General features: G+C 41.1%; 3 protein-coding genes and 1 pseudogene across 3 annotated transcripts in view; 1 reads left to right on the top strand and 3 right to left on the bottom strand.

Moving 5' to 3' along the window:
* Window positions 1-3,479, bottom strand: part of LOC138052276 (uncharacterized) — an 11,638-nt pseudogene extending 8,159 nt beyond the window's left edge.
* Window positions 1-5,544, top strand: part of LOC138052248 (pseudouridylate synthase 7 homolog) — a 24,740-nt gene extending 19,196 nt beyond the window's left edge. Inside the window, exon 6 of the mRNA XM_068898641.1 lies at window positions 5,196-5,544. Coding sequence (XP_068754742.1) covers window positions 5,196-5,448 — 253 coding nt within the window. The 3' untranslated portion in view covers window positions 5,449-5,544. The remainder of the gene's footprint in view (window positions 1-5,195) is intronic.
* The window catches only part of LOC138052247 (serine/threonine-protein kinase/endoribonuclease IRE2-like), a 413,063-nt gene that overhangs the window by 262,716 nt on the left and 135,347 nt on the right, over window positions 1-15,000 (bottom strand). The window lies entirely within an intron of this gene.
* The window catches only part of LOC138052259 (short-chain collagen C4-like), a 13,221-nt gene continuing 6,172 nt past the window's right edge, over window positions 7,952-15,000 (bottom strand). Inside the window, exons 2-5 of the mRNA XM_068898656.1 lie at window positions 13,140-13,261; window positions 12,033-12,104; window positions 11,233-11,455; window positions 7,952-10,723 (exon numbers count right to left, since the gene is read on the bottom strand). Coding sequence (XP_068754757.1) covers window positions 10,228-10,723; window positions 11,233-11,455; window positions 12,033-12,104; window positions 13,140-13,261 — 913 coding nt within the window. The 3' untranslated portion in view covers window positions 7,952-10,227. The remainder of the gene's footprint in view (window positions 10,724-11,232; window positions 11,456-12,032; window positions 12,105-13,139; window positions 13,262-15,000) is intronic.

Raw genomic sequence — 15,000 nt, 5'->3', positions numbered from 1 at the left:
ACTTCGACAACAATCTATCGCCCGTCGAGCAGAAATCAAAGTGAGCTGTATTTACGTGAATACATGGTAATTTGACACGATTGAGTTTCTTGTCTTCACGCACGCAATGAAATAGGAAGAGGTTTTCGCCTCTAAGAGCAAATATGTTGTTTGTTTCAATAAATTTTTCGCTGGAAAAGGATTCTGTGGTATTTTCTGCCGTTGTGAATTATAATATGTTGTGTATTGAATTTTAGAGCTTAAGGTTGAAATGTGATATGGGAGAATTTTTTTTAGTATTGCTCTGTAAGCAGGAAGGGTTCACAGGCCTGTTGGAAGCGTGCTTGAGTTTCAACAAAATGAGCCCCAAAATCAGTGAAAAATTGTGACGCAGATGAATAATAAAGTAGCTGCTATTTCCAAAATGATGGAATTACCTGGTGATAAATAACGTCGTACGCGTCTTGGAGAGTAAATTTTGACTTTGCATAAACAAGAGTTGGGCGATTGTGATCTTTGTTTTGACTTCGCTCATTTCATTGTCAAACTTTATAACACTTGACAGAAAAAGAAACTTACAAAAACCCGGTATCTTGCCATCATTTGACACAGATACTTCACTGTTTGGCGAGTAAACATGCCGCGGTAACTTAATCACGGCGCCCGCTGAATTCCGGCATGTCACTTTCGATTTTGCGATTTATTTGAACGTAGCAAAAATCTCCCAAAATGTTTGTCGCTGATCGTAACTTTTTATATTCTATATTCATGGTTCAAAATTAATGTTGTTTTCATGTCGTAAATATTTTATTCTCGATCGACCGTTCCGGAAACTTCCTTCTGCTCTTTCTAAAAACTGTGTATCAATAGTTATTTGCTTTTGCATCAATATTTGTTTTGCATTAAGCAAGCTAACAAAATCTGTATACAAAAACTTGGTTTTATCAACGGAGTTGATAATGTAAATTGGCCACCGTACAGAGATTCTAAAAGCTGACGTTTCGAGCGTTAGCCCTTCGTCAAAATCTGTACTTTGCTGAGTTCGCATTTGTTAGCGTTAATAGTATTTTCGGTCACATGCTTGTGTTTTATGATGGGTCTATTGTTTTGGTCTTCCATCCTGACACTAACCCCGCCCGAAAGGGATTAACTTCAGTGAATTTTACTATTACAAAGGACTCAAATGCTCAGAGGGCACACTTGTGGTGTAAAGAAGTTGTGAGGAAACTTGAAAATTATCAACATGTCAGCCCAGAAGCCAATGTTTCTCGCTTCTCTTTTATTTGTTATTCTTCGGAGACTGGAATGCTGTATTTCAATACCACACAATTCAGTGCCTTCTGATTCTCTGTAACACGTGCCACAGGCAACCCAGTACATGCTTCACGGAAGCATCTCGTTTGTACTGAAAGGGAGTAAAACTGAAATAATTTGTAAGTAGACCAGTGTAAGTCTTTTTTCGAAAAACAGAAGTGATACAAGAACATTCATTGTTACTTGATCTCTGCTTGGATAATAATACATCTAAGAAAGGCAATTTGCCATCTGTTCCTGTTTCCATTGTAAACTTAATGTTGGCAAATGGTCAAATGGTCAAATGGTCGATGGCAAATGCAACATTTTTAGTCCAAAGGATTTCATTCCGGATTCTCTCAAATCACGTGTTGTATACAAATTTACTTGTGCGGGCTGTGGTGCTCGCTACGTTGGTGAAACCAACAGGCATTTCTACACACGTGTAAATGAGCACCTTTTCCGGGACAAAAATTCTCATATTTTCAAGCATCTTAGTTTTTCTAAAAATTGTCACGATAATTGTGATGTTTCTTGCTTCAAAATTATTGATAATGCTACTTCTTTCCATCAACTCAAAATCAAGGAGAGCTTCCATATTGAGCGGTTGAAACCCGAACTCAACAAACAAGTTGATCATGTTAGTTTAGCATTACACTTTTAAACTTTTACCGTTATGTCAGTTGTGTTCTCTATAATATTGTTGGTTCGTTTGAATTTTACGTACTTGTAACGAACATTTAATCTACAAAGAATCATTGTATTGATAGTTATATATATATACGAATTATCTTGTAAAAATTTTAATGTTACACTCACTATGGCTGAAGATGATGTTTGAAACATCGAAACATGTTCCGAAAATTCAAAAGTGTGGTTGTATTTTTTAAAATATTAGTAACACTTGTGCTATCCAGACCATTTGGAAAAGTTTTTGTATTTTATTTTTTTGTGACGTCACGTGCAACCCAAGACATCATGGTTGACATCTTAAAAGCTTTTGTGACATTTTGGCGACATTTTAGAGAGAAGGGTCGCATTACCAAAAATATATGATGACAGATTATTTTGTAAAATAAACAACTAGTGCGACCCGGCCCTTTGACTTTTTTATGCAGCATAATTGGGTCAAGTAAAAAAACATACAAATCTCAATTGTCATCTGTGATTGGCAGCAAAAGATATTTATTCAAATACCAATGCAAAGAAAGTGCAACTTTTCGCGCATGAAGTACCAGTTAGTTGGTTTTAGCTTATGGATAGAAAGCATCTCTAACAAAGCAATCAAACTTTTTACCAGTGGTTTTCAATTCAGTCCCGAGGTGCAATACACTTAAAACACGGGACTCAGGTGATTGAAAACATGTTCAGTGAAAAGGCTTCTATATTGTTTATCCGTCGTTGTCCAGTTGACACATCACTGTGACATCTCTCTGCTAAGCTATTTTTAAATGGGTGTGCGAGAATCTCTTTGGTTTCACTTCAGTATTAAATACTTCAAAATGTGGGCCGGAAATGAATTATCCCCTGCTTAGAGCATAGTTATCCGGTTTTTAAACAGCTTGAGTCGGTTTTAAAGGCACCAGTCTGACTTATTCAATATGTTAGACGTAACAGAATCGTGCATGCAACGATAAACAATTCCTATTGTTTGCCTGGGATAAATCTCAAGTGGTTTCTCGTAGTTTACCTTGGAATCCGCGGAGCAGCATTGTGATGCTGAGAGCACGATGAAGACTGTAAACAGTAACATGACGAACTTGTTTCAGGCGGCGAACAACCAAACGCTGCTAGATAGAAACACCTTAAATAACAATGACCACAACCAGGTTTTCTGAGCCTGCGAGACTGAGCACCCCCAGCAAACCATTGTTTTAACGAAAACCGCTGGTCAGAAACCTGGTTCTGGTCATTGCTGTCAAAGGTCTTCCTGCTATATAGCCTTCCAATGATTGAAGAGAGGCTCCCGGATGCCTCAGCTGGAAACTCTATTCTGAATGGCTCTTTGTTGGTGGCGTGCTTTTGCGTTGCAGACGTCATTGGACGCTTGCACACGTGCATACGCGAACGTGGCTCTTGTTGTGGACTTTGTCACATGAGCCCCCCGCGTAGACTCAGACAAACATGTCGATCTGCTGAAAGGAAATGTATGAGTGAGGCAAGCGATAGTGAAGGAAAACAGAAGAAAACGTTATAAATCTTTCGAGATGGTTTGTAAAAAGGAAGTAGAATGGTTAGTACTGAAGACTGTTGGTGTAAATCGGACTCACAGTATCCAGATAAGTAACCATAAAATGCGGAAAGCCCTCAAAGAGTTGCAGGAATCAGGAGATATAAAAGTCTTCATACCGCTGCCAAAACCATTGAGAAATGTATGCCTTGGCTAATCGATTGAACACGGGAATTCTTAAGTGTGAAAAACATATATTTGTGCTCTACAATGAACAGGTCCCACAGCAACAGTTCCTGATGTCCACCAGGAGTAACAAGGAGGTTCATAAAAGGGAAAGCAGTACCGCTTCGAATGACAATTTTTCCCATCCTAGTTTTGAAAAACGCACGAGATTGTGAAATACGCATAAGAAATAGAGGATACCCAGACAGCAGTGCTAAAAGGCATCTCTCTGAACTGAAATTCTTCAACAAAAAGGTCATGCTCGTCATGCACTAGATGATGAAAACGCACATGTAACACAATTCTGACTACGTAGTATATCGCAAAGAAAAATCCATGAAAGATATCTTAGAGCAAAACAGACGTCGACGGAGTAGAATAGGGTACAGAACTTGCACTATGTATGGTACCATTTCCTTCCAATATCGAATCCTTTTTTTGCATTTTCGCAGCAGACCAAGGGCCATTATCGATGCTCGGATCAAGCGCGTGGTTACGTCCACTGTTGACACGACCTTATACAGCCCATCACTCCTTTAAAAAGGTCGTCATCTTTGCCCGTCATTATCAACCCCCTACACTTTAAACACCGTTCTAGCTGCTCAATCGTGTTCACGGTAGTTTTCGAATTCGAAAAACCAAGCGATTTCGGAAAGAAATCTTCTTGGTAAACGATATATGAAGGGAATTGCGTAGTGAGTGAACGGAGAAGGTACTTCAAGAACCCTTGTTTAATTTATAGAGGCCGGTGGTTAATTTCGCGTGGGATTTTTCGCCTCTAGTGACGGTTCAAGTCTGTATATGAGGTAAGCCAGCCCGGTAAGGCGGGCTGGCTCGGTAAACGGGCTGAATTTCAGGAATTTGTTTACGTGCCTTGTAAATAGTCAAAAGTCATGCAAGGGATACCTGGGCCCGGTCGTTCAAAAGCCGATTAACGCTAATCCCAGATTAAAAATTAACCTAGGAGTTTATTTCTCTTCTCCTAAATGCTGTTCAACGCTGAAATTTGGCAAAACTTTACATTAGAAGAAGTCAATCTTGAGAAACAAAAGTAAACGAAAGATATTTTCACCAAAAAGTTGAAAACATGAAACAAAAGTTTACACTAATCCTGGATTAAGTTAATCGGCTTTCGAACAACCGGGCCCTGGTGAATTTTCTTGTTTTAGTTCGAAATGAAGGTTCATTCTAGCTCTAGCTAGTACGGAATGGCATTTTGAAACAAAAGATGTAAAAATAATCCTGTAATCGTGGAAATCTGGCTGCGTTTTCAAGGCAACCCACGCGTCATGACGATTTTTCACCGGGCTGGACTGTTTATATGAAAACTTTTCATCCCGGCTTGCCGAGATCTCGATAGCTCAGACCGGGATCTCGGCAAGCGGGCCAGCCCGCCTGCTCATACAAATGAACCGAGATTTTACCAAAGAAAATAGGCATTAGCCGAAATCTCGGCCAAATCGGCCAGCCCGCCTAACCGGAACAGGAACAGTGAAAGTTTCAATTTCTGTTTAATTTTTATTTCCAGGAAATTAATCGTCAAACCGAGTCTCGTAAGCTGGCAGTGGCTTGGTTATAACGACGTCAAAGAGCCGCTAGCCCTGACTGACACGGACCGGATGAAAGGTGCCCTGGAACCACAATCAGTTCCAGATGGAAAGTTCTGGGCTCTAAAGATAGAGTTCACATTGCCCACTTCAACCTATGCTACGATGGCTTTACGAGAAGTGCTTCGGTGTGAAACCTCATCAGCCTACCAAGCTTCGTTAAACCAAGATTAAGGTCTAGTCTCTGTTGCTACGTGCTTGGCTTGTTCTTAAAATAAGTGACATTATTTTTGCAAAACGACACTGATTAAAGCCGTTAGTTGTTGAAAACACTCATGGTATTTAATGAAGTTTACGTGTTCTTATGTTTTGCTTTTCAGAGCAACGTTTTAGCGTTGCTTTTGTTTGTTAAGTTTGTTATGTAACCTGCTGTTTGCAGAGAACGAAGGCATATAAGCGTCATCCTTGCGTAGCCTCGCCTCAGTACATCGCTATTTGTTGCACATGCCCTCCCGTTTTGATGGTCCAGTAGTTTTTCAATTCACCAGCAATTTAATCGACGTGTGCAGAGGCCACAATTGAGTCTGAAACACAAGTCTTGACAGTCCAGATGTCAAGTTTCTTAATCAGAGAAAGTGTATTAAGCTAACAAGTGGCTTTTAGAGAAAAGGCACAGATAAAGTCGCGCGCGAGCCTAGGGCCCATACGGCCGGAGCTTATCCCAGTTTCGTCGTAGCATGAAGCAACTGGGAGAATTATTACTCCCCTGGATGGAATGCTAGCTCATCCCAGGGTTACCTCTCAGCAGTATATCGCCGGTACCATTTAAACACCTGGGTGAAGAGAGACAGTGTGATGTAGTAAAGTCTCTTGTCCAAGGAAACAACTCGATGGCAGATCTAGGCCTCGAAACCAGCCAGCTAGAGACGGGCGCGCTAACCACTACGCCACCGTGCCTCCATAGAGAAAAGGACTTGACTAAATAACTTTTCAGAACAAAAGTCAAATGTGATAGAGAAGATTTGAGTGTTTCGGCTAGACTTTGTTGAGCTGCGTCGCTTGCTCTAGTTACGACAACGATAAAGCAATAGATGTTATTGGTAGCAATTAGTAATAACGTTTATACCTTGATTAGGACAGGCCGTTACAAACAACGACGGTCATTTGAGATAAGGGCAACTTGTTTACCATGATTATAATTATGCGCAGACGAACAGTCAACTGGCCTTTAAAACGCTGCTGCTCTGTTGACAAAAGCGCGGGGCTGCATATTCATTTACGAGATACAAAAGTGCTACTGGTAGATGTGGCCACGGGGTATTGCAAGGCAGGCAAAAGAATTTGGTGGGGGTTTGTAAAGAAATTGTCTCGGTCGACCAATCAAAAGCGACTTTTGACGTGTGTTGTTATTTTTTTGCGCACCCGATGAAAAATTTGAACTATTCTGTCGTAATAGTGTTTGTTATCGATGTAGCGACATCTTTTTGACCTACTGCAGCAATGACTTGAGTTACCAGATGGAAAACATGGTAAGTCGGGATTAAACTTGCCTTTCGTCATAAAGACGAAATGACGTGTGTACGGTCAGTTAAGATATACTTTGCACATCTCAGTATTTCCTCGGTTTTTCGTGGTATCAGTTGATTTTATTAACAAAAATTACAACAACGGCGACGACGACAACATTTTATTATACTGAGACAAATTTGCAATATTTGTTACCTACAACTAGCATAGCTATTCGAGGTGGGCAACAATAAAACATAATAGAACAGGCTCAATAAAGTTAATAGCAACTTTATTCATTTAACCCATAGTTGTATCCTATCGCGTGTATCCGCCCGCAGCCGGATGTAATTGACTGAGAGTCGATTTTGATGAGGGAGGAAAACCGGAGCACCCGGAGAAAAACCTTCAGAGTCAGATTGAGATCAACTAAAACTCAACCTATATGTAATCCGAGGCCAGGTTTGAACCTGGGTCACAGAGGTGAGAGGCGCGGTTGATAACCGCTAAACCACCCTGACTCTCCAAGAAATAAAAAACTATTACAAAATAACGTAAATTACTAAAATAAAGTGAGTCAAATTAATCTGAATCTAGAAATGAAGAAAGGATTAACCGCGCTCATAGCAACATAAACCTCCTCAGTCTCCAAAACCTTCAGGTGTAGTTTGTGCAGTTTTCGTTTGAAAAGAGGTTTACTTAGGTCAGTTAGCTTTGGAGGAATCATATTCCAAATTCTCGCACTACCAATTCTAGAAAAGGAGATCAGTTGTTGTTGATGAAGTCGAGATCTCTGGACGTAAAACTGACCTGCAGTAAAGGATCTGGTACAATAAGAGTGGATCTGGTTAGGACCAATGAATAGTTCGGAAATATTTGGAGGGTCGCAATGATTAGTGATGTCGTGCACTGAAATAGCGGAGGATTTAAAGTAAAGTAATTTAACTTATTATATGGAGGAGAGTGTTTTACTGGGAACTAAACCACTCGTAGATTCCATACGCCACTTCATCCGGGACCCGAGTGGCGTATTTTCGGTATGTCACCTTTGTGAGTGTCGTATCGTTCAACAATTGTTCTTGCCACTCGAACATAAAATTCATATCTTCTCGCCACCGTGTAATATCCTATATGTATGTAAGTTCAGGGGCAGGATTCCAGAACTGACAAATAAAGGAATGGCATTCGCTCTACTGTCAGAAAAGTACATAAGGCGAAGCGCGCGTTTCTGTAAGATTAAGATTTTATTCAAAAGCGACTTGGCAGCCTGGCCCCAGGAAGATAAACCGTAACAGACATACGGCGCAATTTAAGAGCGATAAATTATTTGGAGAGTTGAAATGGGGACGAAGTGCCTGAGTCTTGCAATGATCCCAATACTTTTACTTATTTTCAATGAGATATAATCAATTTGGTATCTCCAAGAAAGATTGCTATCTATCAAGACACCGAGATATTTTACATATTCTTTACGCTGGAGACAAGTCGTTATCATTGTCAAAAATCCTCAGGTCTACATCAATGTTAGCCTTGCGTTGATAAGGGTGAAAAATAACAAAGTTTGATTTGCCAGTATGAAGCGATAATGTGTTAGCATTTAGCCCCTCACAGACTTTAACCACTAAGTTCGTTGTTCACAAGAGTTTCAATCAACGTAAAATGTTTGTCAGCATAAAGAAGATTAGTATCATCAGCAAATGAACAACAATTGAATTTGTTTCAGGAGCGAAATTTATCATTAATATAAATCAAAAAAAGTAATGGTCCTTAGGTAGAGTCTTGAGGAACACCAAAAGACTTTTTTTTGTTTGTTGGAAATGATAGAACCAACTTGAATTGTCTACACCCGGTCAGATAAGCATGATGAAAACCAGTCATTGACAAACGCCCGTATACCGTAATGACGAAGTTTGGATAATAGTATGGTATGGTTAACATTGTCGAAGGCCTTTTTTAAATCAATAAATACACCACATTAAAATAATCCAGCGTCCATGTTACTTTGTATTTGTTTACAATGAACAAGATTGCATATTGACAAACTATTCCGTAGTTTCTGCCTCTTACAGCAAATTAGTAGGTTTTTCATGCAAATCTGCAAATTTCATATCTTATTTAAGAATACTGTAATCGTAGTCAGGGCAAGACATTCTTCACTAGTAGTTCACCGGCGCTGACTCTGTTTTAGATGTTGCTTTCAAGACGTTTCGTTGTTGGACATTAATTACCACGAGCGACTCATCTGAAGGCTTTGCTGTCCATCAAGGATCCGTATTCCGGAAACGACCACATATTAATCCCAGACTGAGGTTTACAAATCCTTGGCACGTGCATGATTGTCCGCCACGTTTTTATGCAACCTTTAACCATTTCCCAGCGCACGCGTTTTAACGTGTTCCTCATTTTAGATCACGTGTAAAACTTTAACATGTAAACTGATCAAGGCTTAAGTGTCAGCCGAAACGTCTTGAAAGCAATGTCTAAACACACAGTCAACGTCAACCTACTGGTAAAGTATCATATCTTATCAGGGGCTTAGACTACGTAACGTCAAACTAATCACTATAATAGAATTGTTAAGAACGGCACCTTCCCCACTTGAGGGTTGCAGATCTGTAGGGTGAAGAGAAAGCCGGAAAGTATTGCTCAAAAGTCTAATTTGGATTTTGATAGGAAACTGGTGACTGTGAGAGTTAGGAAACTTGTTTTCCTTGTTTATACTTGGCACCGCACACTACCTATAATGCGACACTTGTTCCGTTTCTCCTTCCCTCTTGTCTTAAAGTTAGTAGATTAAGTTGTTTCACTGAAATAAGTTATTGTGCATTGGGGTTCAGATTTGCGCGGAGTCAGGATGCAAACGACTTCAAAGAGTGGTTCCTCTTTAGGCATGAGTAGGCCTTGGTTTTTGAGCAAATAAGCGTTGTATGGCTCCAAGTACGTCTTTCAATAAACGTTCAGTTGTATCCACAGGATTGAAAGGGAGAGTCCTCAAGTCTGAGTAGATAAAGAGGACCCGTTTTATATTTGGTCTCTTAGATTTGTCGCAATAATCATAGTTAGTATAGGGCAACCCTCTACTAACTATGCAATAATGAACGTTGACTGATTTTTAAGGAAAAAATTGAATTACTTGGAAGGTTCTCGCAGTTTCTTTGGTTGTGCCAACTTTGCCATTTCGCTAGCATATTTGCTTTTACTTTTTACAAGGATTGCTGATTAGGATTGCTGATTAGGATTGCTGATTAGGGAGTGAAAACCCACACCTATTGTACTTTGTTTGGTTGTCGATCGATTTGCATTCCATGGGTATATAAAGAAACGTAAGGTACTCTCTGGGGTTGTAAATGAGATTTTTAGCGTCCATCTAGCTCATTGATCCGATACCCTTTGAAAGAAAAGGAACTGAAAGATTATTATCAGTTGTGAGACCAATCCTTTCCAAGCGGTTATGCGTTTCGAAAGCAATTCGTTGCCAATAAACCCCGTTTGAGAGGACACTTTTTGTCACATCGTGCATACTGCGCATGTCAGTTCTCTGTCCTGTTCGTATGGCGGGCATGGCAGCACTCCACACTTTCCCAACACTGAAGTAAGTAAAGCCTTCCCTGGGTGACTCTTACTATGAAGTTGATTGACTCCAGTTGCGTCATTATCGACGCAGATATATTCCGATCTCGTGCTGTTTGAGCTGCCTGTCATAAGATATCCTTGATACTCTCGGGTCCAATCTCGGGACGGGCAAACATTACGAGCAGGGAGCATCATGAGAGATCCACGTTTTTCCGCTCGACACACAGCGCACGGCACGCCAAGATAACTAATCTGCGGCCCCTGACCCATCCTAGCAAAGAGGTCTTCCACGTGTCCATACTCCACGCCAAAGAGGGACGCTTTGGGGTGATATCCCCGTGTGAAGGGCTTGTTGTACTCAGGGCGCAACGGCATACAAAGATAGTTGGCTCCTCCCTCTCCGTCATGGCTTGGCTGCCAACCCGCTACTCTCCCTAGCACAGTTGAAAAGATTGGAACAAGGTTTTAGAACCAGCTACTCGATGTGTACGAGTGTCGACGTTTTGATTGCGTCGAGCACATAGCAACCGTTGCGGGACGAGGGTGGTTTGGGGACGACGAGGTCGACGAGAAGGAAGATATCACCGAATGACATGATTTCTTATCAATTATTAGGATATTTTTTTCAATTAGTGCCATTCGTTTCTTGTGTAAAATGAGTTCAAAGCATCCTGGAGTTAAATTGGCATATACAGCCTTGATAGTGAACGAGGAAACGGAGAAATTCTTGGTCGCATGCCCACTTCACCACATATTGTTTCTTTTCGTTCATGTCCTCTTCGGCGTTGTCGTTATATCGCTTAAAAGCCTGTCATTTCAACTGTCACTTTTAATTTTCAAGTACTTAACCCTATTTTTCATTACAAAATTGCACTTGGACTGTGCTAGCTGTTCTGCGTTTGATGATAAATCCATAATTTAATTAACTCTGTTATGTACTTGCCTTCGTACACGAGAACAGTTCCCCTGTCAGTTGGACAAACTGTACGTCCCCAACGTATAAACACAGTGCTTGCAACTATCTTTTCTTTGTTTCCTTTCGGCGTTGCACAGGGGCCCTTTTCACAAATCACTGAATCACCCGGTGGTCCCTTACGACCTGGTTTCCCTGTGTGGCCTTTGTGTCCTTGCTCTCCTTTCCGGCCTACAGCACCATCTCTACCTTAAACAAAACAAAACTCGCTAGAGTACACAGTTCACTACTGAAGAAGATTTCAGTAAAGGGCGTTGGCGTTGTTCTCTAACTCCTGATCCAATGTCTGGCAACTCGACGAAATAACGATTTCCTGGTCAGTGTATTAATGTTAATTACTCCACAGGACTGACAGAATCGTTGGTGGGTCCAAAAATGAGGAATCGTGTAAAATATACGTCGGGCGCCTCAGCGTGGATTGTAAAAGAGGTCTTTGAGATCCCGTGAGTGAAATGATTCTCCGAGTAAGATTTTGGCATTACCCTTGCAGCTCGTTTTCTAATAGCCTGTTTACATTCTCTGTTACGGTTTGGATTAAAGGAGTTTCTGAATGGTCACGGAATGGGCAGTATTACGAGAAAAACTATACCCTGCGTGTCTTGAAACTTCGTTGTAATTGGTGAGGGAAAAGTTACTCTCGCCCGTAAGGTTATCGTCCAATAAGTTCTGGAGTTCTTCATAACACTGCAATGGATGATGAACATCTGGATAAAGGCGCGATTATTAACAGACCGTTTAATTCACCACGGCTAGCAGGGGCACCTACCCGGTGATCCATGCCTCCCTGGGATACCGTTAATCCCCGGTATTCCGTCACGTCCATCAGTACCATCCCTTCCTGCACTAATAAACAGGAACACTATGTCAATTCACTCTTATAACACATGGCCACACAGCGGCAACGTTTGTTGTGTTACCCGATCGAACAGGTCACGTGCTTCGCTCCTTTACGGTTGTTGTAACTCAAACCTCACAATTATGTTACTGGAATTTGACCTTGATAACTCGAAGTAATCTGTTTTTGTTGCTTCCAGTCTGTCATTTTCTACGCAACTCTACTCCATTCATTATACCACGGTACTGATGATCTTTTAGCATGCATGTTATTAAAGTGCCACTATGACCAAAAAATCATTTTTTTTTTTTTCTTTGGATTTCAAAACACTAAGTGACCCAAGTCTTAGCCCTTTATTTAAAAAATACACCTATTTATTTTAACTGGAGTTTTTGTATTTAATGGTCCGCCGTTACTGACTTTAAAATTTTGAGAGAGCTGGATCGAGGAAAAAATGACGTCAAAGACTAATGGTTTAAGCATGCAATGCGTGTGTACGCGGCTGTATTAATATGCAAGCTAGTGAGTAAATGACGTCACTTTTCCCTAGATCCAACCCTCTGAGATTCCAATCGGTCAGTTTGGAACGTGAGTAATGGCGGACCGTGAAATCAAAACTTACACGGCAAAGTAAACAGCCTTTAACGATGAGATGATATATGAAATGGATCGTATATGACCTGCGGATATGAAATCAAGTGAAGTTATGATCCTCGCAGTTATGAACTCAATTTTTTGAATTGCGTAAAGAAGCCTGAAAATTTCAGGACTTCAACGGGGTTTGAACCCGTGACCTCGCAACAGTACTGTTTGTACAATTCCTTAAATAAATAAATAAATAAATAACGTGAATGCAAGTCCCGCGCCCAAACTACACTGCCTCCTAACAAACAACGGGAAAAAAAACGACACAGTATCAAACGGAGACTTTGGTGTACTCATCGAAGGAGATCTAATTTTTTTAGAAACGAATGAGATGATAAAGAAGGCACTTTTTAACAACGAAACTGAGTTCAGTGGTGATAACCGACTGCTCACCGTCCCTTCCTGGCATTCCATCCTTCCCATCACGTCCTGGTATCCCATGTTTTCCTTGCGGTCCCTGAAAACAGAATGCTGTTCGGTGTGCGGCCATGCTTGTATTATCTGAAGCTGTAAACCTATGAAGCATCAGGACAAAGTTGATTAATTAACAATCATTCCATGAGCACGCTTTGGATATGAGTTGGCGAGGCGCGTAGCGCCGAGTTGGCTATTGGGGGTTTTCATCTGGTAAAGTCTTGTTTCCATATCTCAAAGTGCCCTTGGAGGTGAGGGGCCCGGGGTGGCGGTAGGGGGTGAAGGGTCCAATAGCTGAAACAACCCAAACCTTTATAAACATGCTAACCTTAGGCCTAAACAATATGCTTTAGATAATGTTTAGGCCTAAGGTTAGCATTTTTGTATGGGTTTGAGTCGTTTCAGTCTTGTTGTTCCAGGCCCCTCACGTCCAAGGGCACTTAAAGATATGGAAACAAGTCTTTACCTTTTCATCTGACGTCACGGCAGCCATGTTGGCGTGCAGAACAATGCTGTAAAATGTCTTTTGGGAATTTGACTGTATTAATATGCAAAAATTGTGGGGCCATTTTTTTATTGTTTTGTACCCCAACATGGCCGTCTCATCACGTGGATGAAAACCAAGGATAACCAGTCTCATATCCAACAAGCGTCAATGGAATAACTGTTTTATTAAATTGCCTAAACTCCAAAAGTTTTGAAGTTCGAAATACGAGCGAAAAAATCCGAGCGAAATCGAAAAACTTGATTGGTTGTCAGACAGACGCAGGCTCATCACGAAAACATTTCTTACCTTTTCGCGTACTTCTAAACGTCGGAGTTGATCCAAACTTTCCACAAAAACGGTTTTTTTTTGCTTTATTCAGAGAAAAATTTCGCTTTTCAGCGAGAAAAATTTTGGCTTAGCAACCCTCAGCACAATCATTTGCCATATAAGGTCAAACTAAGGCATATGAGCTGATAACCGAGATTGAATAAAACCAATCAGAGCACGAGAAATGCATTAACCGAGGTTGAGAATTTAATAATGATTATTATCATATGGCTTGTGTTGCTGGCCGATATAATGCCCGCTGTGATTGGCTAAGAGCAGCTAAGCGCTAGGGTATTATTCTCCCGTAATGCCCACGGGCCGATTTATGGATTATGCAAATTAGGTTTGTCTTCTTCCTCACCCTCTATGCGGCCCTTTTACCTAGAATAAAGCAATCCTCTATTATAGGCTTCGTAAAAGTTTTTTCCCGCGTGCGCGCGCGGAGCATCATACTTGAGAAATGTGGTAACCATCGATGCGAGAAGTTTTGGTTTTATAGCCATGATGTCATCGACCGTCCGTACGTACGTACGTCCGTCCACCCCTTCATGTATGCCAATGTGACCAGTATCATGCTTTTGTATTGGACATATATGTTTTGATCAATTGACACCTGTCAAAACGAGGTATCCGCGGACCAGTATCACGTAACCATATCGCGGGCTCAAGCTTAGAGCTCACCGAGGTCAGCTGTTTTTTTTTTTTAAGTTGACCGCTGACCAGGTACTAGTTTTTGAGGGGATTGCAGGCTCAACCAAGGTTAACTCACCTAAACATAGACGAGGCTTCATTTTTTGTGCACTGCTGCACTTTCTGTGGCTCGACGCGGCTACACGGCCATTCTACGTCAACTATAGTTCTCACCCAGTCGACGCTTTTCGTAGGCTCGATTTCCAGCCGTTTTGGGAGCCCGCGTTCCTTGCCCCACACCGTTGTGAGGAGGATGATACCGGACTCCCAAAACGGCTGGAAATCGAGCTTACGCTTTTCGTGTTCAGGTAGGAAACGGTTTGGAATAAGTTTTCT

Source organism: Montipora capricornis, chromosome 6, assembly GCF_036669925.1.
Source record: "Montipora capricornis isolate CH-2021 chromosome 6, ASM3666992v2, whole genome shotgun sequence".
NCBI lineage: Eukaryota > Metazoa > Cnidaria > Anthozoa > Scleractinia > Acroporidae > Montipora > Montipora capricornis.
The sequence above is the reverse complement of the archived record's forward strand: the minus strand, read 5'-3'. Positions and strand labels throughout refer to the sequence as shown.